We start from the raw sequence: 11621 nt of genomic DNA, 5'->3' as shown, positions 1-11621 counted from the left end.
CTTAAACTTAAAAGTTTAAACTTTTTAAACTTAAGAAGTTTAAAAAAAACTTCTAAATCTGCCTTCTGCTGCCTTCTCTCTTAACACTCCACTCTAGGCCCTTGAGGTTGACTTCTCCATGCTCTGGAGCCAACTCTCCCCTCCCCCCTTCCTGAAGAGCCATCCTTTCAGGTAACTTTTATTGGAAAGGATCTAATAAGATCAGATCTTCACATTCAGATGTGAATGAAATTTTAGCAATAAGGGTTTTCCCTGTACCCCTCTAATTACATCAATAGGCACAGTGCTGTTACAGCTTTATCTGGATACCACAGATACTTAGCCTAGAGAGTTAAGGATAGCCTCACAGCACCCCCAAGATCCTGTCTGAAGGCAGATGGGTTATTAAAAATATCTGTCAACTGATAAAGCACAGGCACTGTCTCACCCGGATAGTAACTGGCCACAGCTTTACAACAGGATCTCTGCCGTACCGGCTCCTGGCCCTAATTAGGGAGACTGATGGGCCCACGGGGCAGGGCTGGAGTGAGGGATGGGTCTCAGGAAGCTCAAAGGAAAGGTTATTTTCTAATAGTATTTAAATCTCTTAATCCTAGTACGGTAAGATCACAGATGGCCTGACACTCAGCCCTGCTTGAAAACAGGAGTCCTTTTAACGCGAGTTATTTCTGCATTCTGCTAGAGTAGCCTATATGGTGGTGGGTTTTTTTCTTTTTTTTAAACAACAGTCACCATTAGCCTGTCCCCTATATGCTTAAAACTGAGAGGAAATAATAGACACGGTTTCTGCTTCATGTGGGAGGGACTGAAAGTAACATTTAAAAAAGGATAATTTAAGAGTGAGAAGAATTAAAATCGTGTCAAATGGAATTAATCTCGAATAGACCGTCTGTTGTTGACAGCATCTAGCATTAGCATAAGGAGTCCTGGCTTCCAGTCCTGTTCTCACAAGGTGTGTGACCTTGAGAAAATCACTTACACTTGGAGCTTATTTGCTTCCCTGTCAGGATAAGAACACTCACCCTGCTACTCTTCACAGGGTGATCGTGAAAAGAAGTGAGCAAACATACAAGGGCTTAAGGTAGAAATGAGAGCTTGTGACCATTACACCCCCAGCGGTACGTAACCGGTGCCGCATAAACGTTCGTTCCGTCAACGGGAGGGAAGGACGTGGTGAGTGGTGAATCACAGCACGGCTGTGAAGCATGTGGAGTAACTGACAGAAGATGGGGGAAGAGCAGGAGACACTGCGAGTGAAGACTTGTGATTCTTATGTGAATTAATACACGAACTAGCAAAAGAAGAAATTACATGCTTCAGAAAATAACAAATTTCAAATATCAAATGTATATAAACATTAAGCTAAAAATTAGTAGCATTTGCTATTTGGAAATCCCTGATTTTAAAATGTCGAATGCTGATGATGGAAGCACATCAGGTTAATACTGACTGAGACCAGCTTGCTGGAGACTTGAGATGGAGGGGTTGTTTTTATTTTCTTTCTTGAGTGCTAGAGGGATTTGAGGTTATCCAGAGTACTAATAACCATCGGTCACAGCTCCGAGTACAGTTTGAGTTCTTGAAACCAGATAGGAAAAAGAGATCTGGTGAGACTTCTAGCATGGTTTTGGATTTCAAAGCTGCCTTCCTTATAATGTTCAACAGACAGGATGTAATTTTTCCCTTTGTAATTGATTCGCCTAAAGGAAAACACAGAACTCTGTGACAGAATTAAGAGTAATGAAATGTCAGTTTTAAGTTTAGAATACTAAAATGGAAGGAAATGATTTTTGGCCCTGAAGATTATTGATATCATAATTCTGAACTCTAATAAAAGCCCTACACTTTGTTTCTAAAACAAATACAGTTATTTTAACACCTTTAAAATTTTCCCAGACCTATTCCCTTTGATTCATTTAACCCAAACAAGATTTGGCTGTGTATGGAAATCTGTACCCCTGGCCTTTGACTTCTTTTAATTAGCACTGTTTATAGTGAAAGGGAATTTTTTTTTTATTAGGAAATGTGGGAAATATACTCCCAGCTTGAGGCAACTTGTACCACTTAATAACTTCAATCAGTTGGAAAGATTACTTGTGAAAGTGCTTCCTTTGGTAATGTTAGACAAATTGAGTTATCACAAACCATTCACTGAAAACCTTACTTGGGATTTCTTTCAGTATCTTGTATTTTGACCAAAGAAGCATATTTGAGATAGATAAGGATTTTGAAATACTAAATAGGCTTTGGCTAATTCTGTGTGAAAAACCTAATTATATGGGTCCCTCAGTGTCTTTCCTCTATTTATGAATTTAGAAATGTGTGCTTTTACAGTCCTCTCGCTTTTAATTTAGAATGAATTACGGCCAACAGGAGTAAATACTCGACATTGGTAGGAGTTCGTGATGTTAGTTTTTAGATTACTACTTCAGAATTCACATATATTCTCTGTATTCTGAATTACCTAAACCAAGATTTCTCCTGGCTCCTAATTACAGAGCCAAATAAACAACTAGATTCAAATAGATTATACCACTGGACTCCACGGTAGACTTGAGCAAGTACTTCCTCCTTTCCAGAAGTCTAGACCTCTACTAGGACCAGCTTTTGAGGAAAATAGGGACAGTGACAGAGATCCTTGAGCCCGTGGACATTCTGGGAGAGAACGGCCCCGGGTCAAGCTGGCCGCATGGGTCTCACCAATAAGGCTACATGGTATCAGGAATGTGCCAGAGATGAAGAGGAATTAGCTTCAGCCCCTGGAACACTGTCGAAGCCACAAGGCGCAGTGATCTGGGGAGCTGGTTATCAGTGCCCTCAGTGCAGACAAGTGGAAAAGAGATGTGGGTAATACCACCCCAGATCTTTAGATTTACGGGACAGTATGGGAGAAGCAGGTTAGTGATGAGGACGTCTTCCATCAAAACGGCTAACATGTCATCGGACTGCCCCCTCGCAGGACTAAGTGAAAGCACTTCCACGCTATGCATCACGGGGCTGGGCACATTGCAGGTTGTGAGTCCGTGTCGGCTGTGTGCCTCCAGAAGTAGTAGTGGGGTGCGGGGCACCTCTGGGCCGACGTGGGTGCAAGAGGTGTAGCTCACAGGTCCTTCGCCAACGTCTCCATGGGCTGGCAGGCTAATTCGGTTGGTGTTTTCATTCCTGTCCCTAAGGGCCCACAGAGCCCTATGTATCGATTACCAGCTAGATTTTCTCTGAGTTTCAGCAGCTTCTCTTGAGACAGCTTCAGGGCTGATGTGATGATGATCTCATGGTTTTTTCCACCACCCGTGCCTTGAGCTCCCTAAGGCCCTCCCGCCTTGCTCTGAATTACATAAATGAAGCTGCTCTCATTGCTAAAGGCCGGAGCCTTTTCATTTGAGTCTGTTTTTCTCATTTAAAAATTTCTTTCAATATATATGTTCGGTGTGTATACAAAATAATAAATGTTATAAAAAAGTGAAACACTACACCTAGGAAGGATCTGTGCTCACCCAGCGGTCATGGCCTGTTGTGTACACTTCTCTTTTATCATGCCCACCCAAATATATATAAATTAGATATGTATTTTTCCTTTATTACAGATTATATGTGTGTGTGTGTGTGCGTGCACACACACATATACACACACACACAGACACGTACATTATTCTTTGTTCATGCAACATAGACATCGCTCCAGGTCAGTAACTATAGATTAAAAGCTAATTTTAATAGCATAATACTCTACAGTATGGATTTGCTGTTGATTATATGATGGGTCTCCTACAGGCAGACACTTAGATTGTTACCCTTTTTTTGCCCATATACTCTGGCATCTTTTGTGTTCTATGAGGCATTCTCAAAAAGTAGGATTATTAGATTAAAACACCTGTATTTTTAGTAAGTGCCACATTTTCTAAAACACTGTAGCAATTCACATTCCCATTAGCAATGGGAGTGTACATGTGTGTGTCTCCCCCCTCCCTTCCTAGGCCTTCAACTTTTTGTCTAGATGGCCGTAGGCTTTTTTTTTTTTGAAGTCAGAGAACTTTACTAGGTTGTATCTCCTTGTCAACCATTTGTCCGTATTTCCCCTGGGACACTGCACCTTTTGTTCCTTAAATTCATATTTTTTTTCAATATTTTCTTTATTTTATCTTGAAATCTTTGTTCTGCTCCATTTTGGGGGGGGGGGTTCTTTTTCAGGACCCCAGTTATGTCTGTTGACTGCCCCTTCCTGACTTCTAGATCTGACATTTTCCTTTCTTTGCTCACCTCCTTCTATCCTGCCCCCCAAATTCTATGCCGTATTTTCAACCTTGTGTTTCCAATGTGGCCTTTATTTCTGTGATGCTTTCATTCAAAAAAAAAAAAAAAAACTGATCAGCCACATTTCAAGTGCTCAGTAACCACATGTGCCTAGCAGCCGCCACACTGACAGCACAGCTTTGGAAGAGGGCTAAAGGTTTGGAGTCCCGTTGACGTGACTCCCTCCCTTATTCTCCACGGCTCTCCGACCCACCCAGGTATCTCTAGAGAAACATAAGGCTCTGAAACCATGTGAAAGCCACTGTGACAATAAAGCCACATCGTGGAGAAGTTTCATGTAGAAATGACCACAGAGTCTATACAAACTGCTGCCAAGTTTGGGGTTCTCCCCCGCTGACTCTAACAGCAAGGGGACTAGATGGATCCTGTGGCACACACCCAGAAAAGGTTTAGAAAATGCTGAGAACCGTATCAGCTGAATTCTGAGGATTGTCTGAGGACAGCCCACGTGGGCAGAAGTAGGTGGTCTTCTCAGAGCCTGGAAAAAGGGAGCATCAGTGTCCAGAGTTGTCCCAGGAGAGGGGCTGAGGAGACAGAATGGGTCTATCACAGATGGTCAGAGCTCCCTGCTCCGCCCTCCTCCCTCCCCTGGTTCTGATCCCAGGCTCTCCAAGCACTCTTCAGATGCTGACTGGCTTCGTCAAGAGACTTCCCAAAGTGACAGAGTGTTCTCGCTGGAGGATCCCACTATACAGTCTGTTTGGCAGGTGTGTTCTTCACTCAAATTAATAAATTGGCATCTTGTTTCGAAATGAATTCCTTGCTAATTTTCCAGCCCAATTCCATTTTCAATCACCAACTAAATGGGATTTCTGAAAGCGGCAGAATTAAGGGAGACACTTAAGACCATGCTGACTCCACTAAAGCACTGAGCCAGACTCCTGAGTACCCAGCCGAGTACAGGGCAGTTCACACACCCTGGCCTGAACTGAACTCAGGGAATGAGGGGATAAGCCTAAGAAATGTCTCCCAGACCAGACAGAAGAGTGTGGGACACTGGCGGGCACTACGGAGACTTCCTATCTCCTACTCGCACTGCTCACTTCAGATTAACGAAGCGGCTTTCTGCCGCTGCATTATGGTGCCACCTCTTGGACGTAAACTGCAAATCCAGCTTCTTAAAATTTTTAGGCCCTAGTCACATGCATTTGAAAATTCTGTAGTGGGGGCCCCAGTGGGTTTTTACATTTATGTTCTGCACTACAGTTAAGGAACCACCTATGTGTTTGGAACCTGAAACACCACGAGGGTGCCACCCCATCCTCTGGTTCTCCCCCACCCCAACCACCAAGGAGTGGGGGGAAGCCGAGCGGGAGCCCGCTCTTCCGAGTGGCGTCTTTTCCTGCCGGCGGCGGGGGGTGGGGGTGGGGAGGGCGGTATGTGGACATGAGGCCTAGGGCTGCTGCCTTTTTGCCTCCAAGTGGGCACGAGGCCGAAGCAGGCGCTGTCAGCTGCAGTGGGTCCTTTATGATGACACAGAGCTGCTGCCTCTGGACTTGCCAGGTATCAGGCCAGTGAATCTTTATCGCGTAAACCGGATGGAGTTGGGTTTCTGCTACTTGTTCTTAAACCAAGACCAGGTCCAAGGGAGACACATCTGGAGGCAGTATGACATAATGGCTTAGAAAAGAAGGCCGTGGAGTGGGACCCATGCTCTGCCATTAATACTGACCGTGACCACCTCCTTGGTTCCTATCCACAGAATAAGAGTTGACCAGATGACTGTTTCCCAGCCCTTTCACCATCAACAATTTTTATTATTCTTCCTTCTTTGTGGAATTTGTATTTTTAAAGATTTTTGTTTCCCCGTATATTTTCTCAGGTACTTGGACAAAAGCACACAACTGCTTTGGTTCTGATCGGCAAAGGTAATGAAATTATGTACCTTTACCAAATCACTATAATTTGCATTGGAGATTTAAAAACAAGATCTTTATTACTCGCTTTTGAAGCTTGAATATACATATGATTTCTGACAGGCCTTTACCAATACTGAGAATAGCTGCCAGGTCCTCCTCTCTTAAGGCTCTCTGGAGAGTCTTCAGAAATACCAGATTTGAAGACTGCAGCTAGCATCCAAGGAGGACGAAAAGTCAGTGACTTCCCCGAAATTACAAGTCTTAATTGTTCTTGTTTACTTTTTCACAAAATGCTCCACAGAGTTTTAAAAAGACACAGAAAACATTTTCGTATTTAGACACGCCTTTTAAAATACAAACTAAGAGCACAAAGCAGTGTGACAGGTTTTCTTCTGTCACCTGTGAGCTGGACCTGAAGGCGATCCTCGGAACCCTGAGGTGGCTGCAGAAATAGCACTTTAATTCACAATCACGATGAACTGCATCCAACCAGGAGTCCAGGGATCGGGTTCCAGCTGCCACCCTGCGCCATGAGATCCCAAAGAACTCTCTCAACTTCAGGACATCCGAACCCCCATCACAGAACGAAACGGACTGAGTGAGGTCATCTTAAACAACTTTTCCAGCTCTCTTATTTTGTGATGCCACGAAATCAGAGTAACATACTCCAAGCTGGGGTCAGGGATTTTAGAACCTATATTGAACATAGAGTACTTTTAAATTCCTATTTCTTGCGTTCTGTTGCTAAACATGTATTTTTTCCATGTTCTTCTGTGCACTGAAATATATTTTCTTATTTAACAGCCTCTCCATTAATAGCAATAAAAAAAGCTTTCCAAGGATGTGTGTTTCTCAAAACTGGCTTTTATTTCTTTTCCACTTGCTGCTTTAATTTCTCCAAGATCTCTTCTGGAGTTGTGGAGGCCAAAAGCTTCACCACTTTCTCACGAGATTTACCACCCTGGACCAAAAGGAGAAAATGGTGTCAGGATAACCCCGAGACAGCAGACCTCAGAGGCACCCATCATGGCAGTGTCCTCATGGGGCCAGCGTGGTGGCCTGGGGCTGTCCTGACAGCTTAGCCATCGCTTTCCCCCGGTCATTTCTGATTTCAACACAGATTAGCTCAGATTCCACCTTCCTACCAATTTTTGCACTCTAGACCTAGGGATTTTACATTCAAGTATCAATTTCTGTAATCATAAGAATTGGCATTACAATTTCAAAATGAATAGAGTCCAGATGTAGAATGCTCTGTTTTTAAATAACTTCTTTGTCAAAATTAAAAGTTAAAATTATTTTTTAAATTACCAAAGCGAATATTGCAATTTTATATAAACTTTGTGTAAAAATAATTCCAAACAAATTGTTCTCTCTGTTCCACATTTCTGAAAACTCCAAACGAAAAGCAAATGCTATAATACTTGTTTTGAAACATCTTTTAAAGAGGGCAAAATGTGAGCAGGGATTATCTCTAGGGGTAGAAGTTGGACTAGCAGAGGAGTGGGAAGTCCCCTTCAGGCAGATGTCAGGGCACTGGCAGAGAGTCAGGAGTTTCCTGCAACACAAGGGGGATGTATCAAGGGTAGTGGCCTGATGGGAGAATTTTCAGATGCAGCCTATTAACCAAGAACTCTGAATGCCAGCTGGGACCTAGATCTAGAGAGTGTATCACAAGAAAACAAACTGAGCTTTAAGAAACATAAACATGGTTGGGTCTTACTCCTGCCAAGTCTATTTCAGTAAGTCTAGAGATGTCCAGGAACCTGTGTTTTAGAAATCAATGCCAGGTGATTTTGATATCTACCCCTAGAGCAGACCCATTGTGTGAATAACTTCATTTGGCCTCTCTTCCTAATCAGCTTTTCCAGGGAGCAAGGATAACGTGGGGAGACCAGAAACACCTGACAGACTCGCTAATGGAGACGATAAGCAACAGGAACCCTTTCAGATTTTTAGAATGATGACGAAAGAAGAGACAAAACCAATCTGCCAGCAGATACAGGAAAACATGTGGAAAGAGGGAAATGCTCGAGATGGTGGCAACTAAGGACTAGACATACAGAGCGTGGTCACTCTGAGTAAGGGCTGAGGCAGCAGGAATGGAGGAAACTAAACAGAATTCACATATTTTCGTGATGAAATGAATGGGAGTTTTTTCAATCATTTGGAAAAGAAAAATCAGCATTAACATAATAATATCTGACATGTAATAATCAAACTATTTTGAGAGAGAGACCTACCTTCTCCAAAACCACATCGCTCTTGCGGAGTTCTAAGACCTTGGAAAGATAGCGACAGAGCTCGGCATTAGCCTCTCCTTCCGACGGAGGCGCAGCAATGGCCACACTCACAGCTTCAGGTGTCAAGTCTGGAATGAGATCAGTGTGGACTTGACCCTTAAGGAGTTGTTTTTCTTCAAGAGGTGAAGCTATTTTGTAAAAGAGTTTGCATTCACCTGGCACATAGTAGGTTTCCAATGAATAACTATTGCACGAAGAAATGAACCAGCAAACCACTCAAGCTTTAGGGAACACAAATATGATAAATAAGCCCTCACCACTTCAGGAAAGAAAGCCACAGAAAGTCTACATCTAGCCCCATCCTGCTGATCGAGAGAAGCTCAGAACCTGGGCAGTGTCCTGGATGTAGGCTACTGGAAACTGCGTGGGGTGGCAGGACGAACCCCAAGGCAAGGTCAGGAGCTGGGTCAGCAGTGTCACAAAGGAAGCGGGACGGAGGCAGCTCACTGCACTGGACAAGGGTTGTTCGGGGCTCAGGAAAGGAGAGGACTGGCCTGGTTCAGCTCGCGTGAAATGCCTGTTTCATGTCTTTAAGGTGCAACATTTAAACATTTACGCAGCACTTGCGCACGGTAACTTGAGGGCACACGTGTTTTAGGGACTTCACAGATATTAACTTGTTTAATCCTCATAAGAACCTCACAAAGAAGATATCCATACTATTATTATCTCCAGTTTACAAACGAGGAAACCGAAGTCAAGATGTGCCCAAGGTCACCCGGTGATAAAGTGATGCTGTAACTCAAAAGTCGTTTGGCTACATGCTTTGAACTCCAGGGCCAGTCTGCACAGTGGCCGTGACCCCCATCAGTACAGCCTCTATAAAGAGCGGCCCGCCTGCAGCCCTCCACTGTCCTTCCGAGAGCGGAGTTCTCACAGTAGTTCTCAAGTGGGCTGAACCTGGTCCCCGACGCAGGGATTCTCAGGCGTTCTCACATGCTTACACCTTGCCTGTGTCAACCACATGGCCACAGAATCTCGTACAACAGCCGGCCTCCTGGCCTGTCACCAAATCTAATTCCACCGTGCGCTGCGTCAGTACCTTTCAAATCCAGACACGTCTCACAACGGATGGAAAATCAAGTGTTCGTACAGATTTTGTCTTGCTGGTACACAAAATACCTGTGTACCTTCTAGCTGATGGCATCTCAGACGCGATGAAACATGGTATGCTGACACGAGACAGGGTCCACAACAACTATTCAGAAAAGGCAGAGCCTGGTGGGTGCGGCCCATGCACAGCCAGACTAACACGGCCACCAGCACAAACCACAGCCTAGTACCCCAATTCTGAGGTCTTGTTTTCAAAGTGTAAAAACAAAACAAAACAAAAAAACAAAAAAGAAGGAGCTTTAGAGGTAAAAAAGACCTTCAAAATAATTCAGATCAATAGTTTTCAGACTTCTCATTCGGAATACAGCCCTTCCCCGCCTCCCCGGCTCTGCACCCACAGAAGTTCCCCTGGGCTCCCAGCATTTAAAATAAAGGTAAACATAGCTGCCTGCTGGCCTCCCCTAGTCCACCTAAAACACCCCCGAGGCACCTTTTGGGCTCCAGGGAATAGCCTGAAAGCTTCCTAGTCCAGTATCTCCTCCCATAGATGAAAAGAACTGGGCCCAGAAAAGCTCTTTATTGTTTTAAAACAAGTCTACACAGGAGCTGATGATCAGGACTCTCAGACACCAGGTTTTCTCTTCCTCCTTGGGCCAATGGTCATTAAACTCGACCAAAATGTCTCTTCTTTCTTTCTCTAGCTAATGTCTCCAGTTTTGAAACAGGACAAACGCAGTAATTCTACGCTGCACATGTTTCCGCGTGTGTCCTTTTCAAAATACCGTATTAAAAAAAAAGAAAATACACAATAGTTCATCTCACTTGGTATGCTGCAAATATCATATATTCACTTTTGACACTGGATTTACTTACACTTTTACATTAGAATCTAGAATCTTAAAACGGAGAAACCTCCAATCACGAATATGAAAACCCTGACTGTACAGACCAACTTTCCGCTAACCAAGGCAAAGGGAGGATGGAGGAGAACCCCCCCAGCCCCTTCGTGACCCCCACCCCCGGGGCCAGATGTACCTGTTACAGCGTTTTGTTTGGAACCAGGTTTGGCATGGATGGCTACGGTGACACAACCTTTAGGATCAACTGCCACAGGACCTAAGGGAGGAAGTGGTGTCTCTGGCTCCTTGGTCTGGCTTTTACCCTAAAACGACAACAACCACACTACAACTTTACAAGCTATAAAATATGTTTCCGCACATCTGATCCTTCCTCTACTCCCTTTCACCCTTAACCAAGACGAATGAGTCGTGTCCAGGGATTTCTGGCCACCCGGAAAGGTTTTCCAAGCATTCCAAGTCAATTCTTCCACGAAGCCCTCCAATCAACCCAACGGAGTGTTTTGTTGCTGCCTTGGGGGGCCGGGACTCTGGCTTCCACACCTGAGTGCTGGTTCCTACCGTCTGCGCTGTATCCCCCGTTCTCCAGGCGCAGACACCACTTACTACTCATCTCTGCATCCCCTGCAGCCCGAGGTGAGGACCGTCCGCGAGCAACTAGGCCGGAAGTGTGTGTGTATTGGGGAGAGAGGAAGGGACGACGGAGGTAGCTCTCTAGCAGAGCCTCCCATGCCTGGACCGGGGCAGCAGGTGCGTGCCCGCCAGGAGCTCAGCCCCCGCCGCCCGGGACCCAGAGCGGAGGGCGGTCGGGCCGGGGGGGCCGCCGCGAGCCTCCCACGCCGGGTGACCGCGGGGACCGCGGGGGCGCCTAGCCTGCGTGAGGGGCGGGCCCCCTGGGAGCGCGGGGACCCGGCCTCAGAGACGGCAGACGGGTCTCGGGGAGCCGCGAGCTGCCGGCGACCCTCGCCCACCCGCGGGGCCCGCCTCTCTCCCACGCGCCGCCCACCCTCCCCTGCCACGGGGCTTGCCACTGGCCTTGCTCGTCGCACCAGCTTTCTTGGGCATCTCCGCACTTAAAGGGAGCCGGCCGGAGTCTCCAGCCCCGCGTCCCGACCCGAGCCGCCTCAGCCCGCGGCCCAGCCGCAGCATCCCCGCGGGGAAGCCGGGCGGAGGCAGAGCGGCGCCGGAAGAGCGCTCCGCGCCTGCGCGCGCGGCCGGCGGAAGCGACCCCACAGGCC

The 11621-nt window shown here is 45.9% G+C and overlaps 1 protein-coding gene across 3 annotated transcripts; it reads right to left on the bottom strand.

The window, feature by feature from the left end:
* Nucleotides 1-72: 72 nt before the first annotated feature.
* CB3H15orf40 (chromosome B3 C15orf40 homolog) lies at nucleotides 73-11579 on the bottom strand. 3 transcript variants are annotated; one of them, XM_027068195.2, is made up of 4 exons: nucleotides 11419-11579; nucleotides 10562-10688; nucleotides 8414-8541; nucleotides 73-1700 (listed from the first exon to the last, which is right to left on the bottom strand). In XM_027068195.2, the coding sequence occupies exons 1-4, from the start codon at nucleotides 11530-11532 to the stop codon at nucleotides 1659-1661; spliced, it is 411 nt and encodes a 136-aa protein (XP_026923996.2). In that variant the 5' UTR covers nucleotides 11533-11579; the 3' UTR covers nucleotides 73-1658. The 3 variants fall into 3 exon arrangements, with proteins under 3 accessions (XP_026923996.2, XP_026923997.2, XP_026923994.2); XM_027068196.2 differs by lacking the exon at nucleotides 73-1700 and adding an exon at nucleotides 4923-5123 and having other exon boundaries at nucleotides 11419-11578; XM_027068193.2 differs by lacking the exon at nucleotides 73-1700 and adding an exon at nucleotides 7019-7131 and having other exon boundaries at nucleotides 11419-11577.
* Nucleotides 11580-11621: the final 42 nt, after the last annotated feature.

This window comes from Acinonyx jubatus, chromosome B3, assembly GCF_027475565.1.
Source record: "Acinonyx jubatus isolate Ajub_Pintada_27869175 chromosome B3, VMU_Ajub_asm_v1.0, whole genome shotgun sequence".
Taxonomy (NCBI): domain Eukaryota; kingdom Metazoa; phylum Chordata; class Mammalia; order Carnivora; family Felidae; genus Acinonyx; species Acinonyx jubatus.
This window is presented reverse-complemented; position numbering and strand designations above follow the sequence as displayed.

Coding starts and splice junctions, on each gene's coding strand:
- CB3H15orf40 (XM_027068193.2), bottom strand. CDS start 11,532: ATGCTGCGGCTGGGCCGCGGGCTGAGGCGGCTCGGGTCGGGACGCGGG. Junction 8,542..10,561: donor CAAACAAAACGCTGTAACAG/GTACATCTGGCC, acceptor ATCTCATTCCAG/ACTTGACACCTGAAGCTGTG. Junction 7,132..8,413: donor GCGATGTGGTTTTGGAGAAG/GTAGGTCTCTCT, acceptor CTTTTGGTCCAG/GGTGGTAAATCTCGTGAGAA.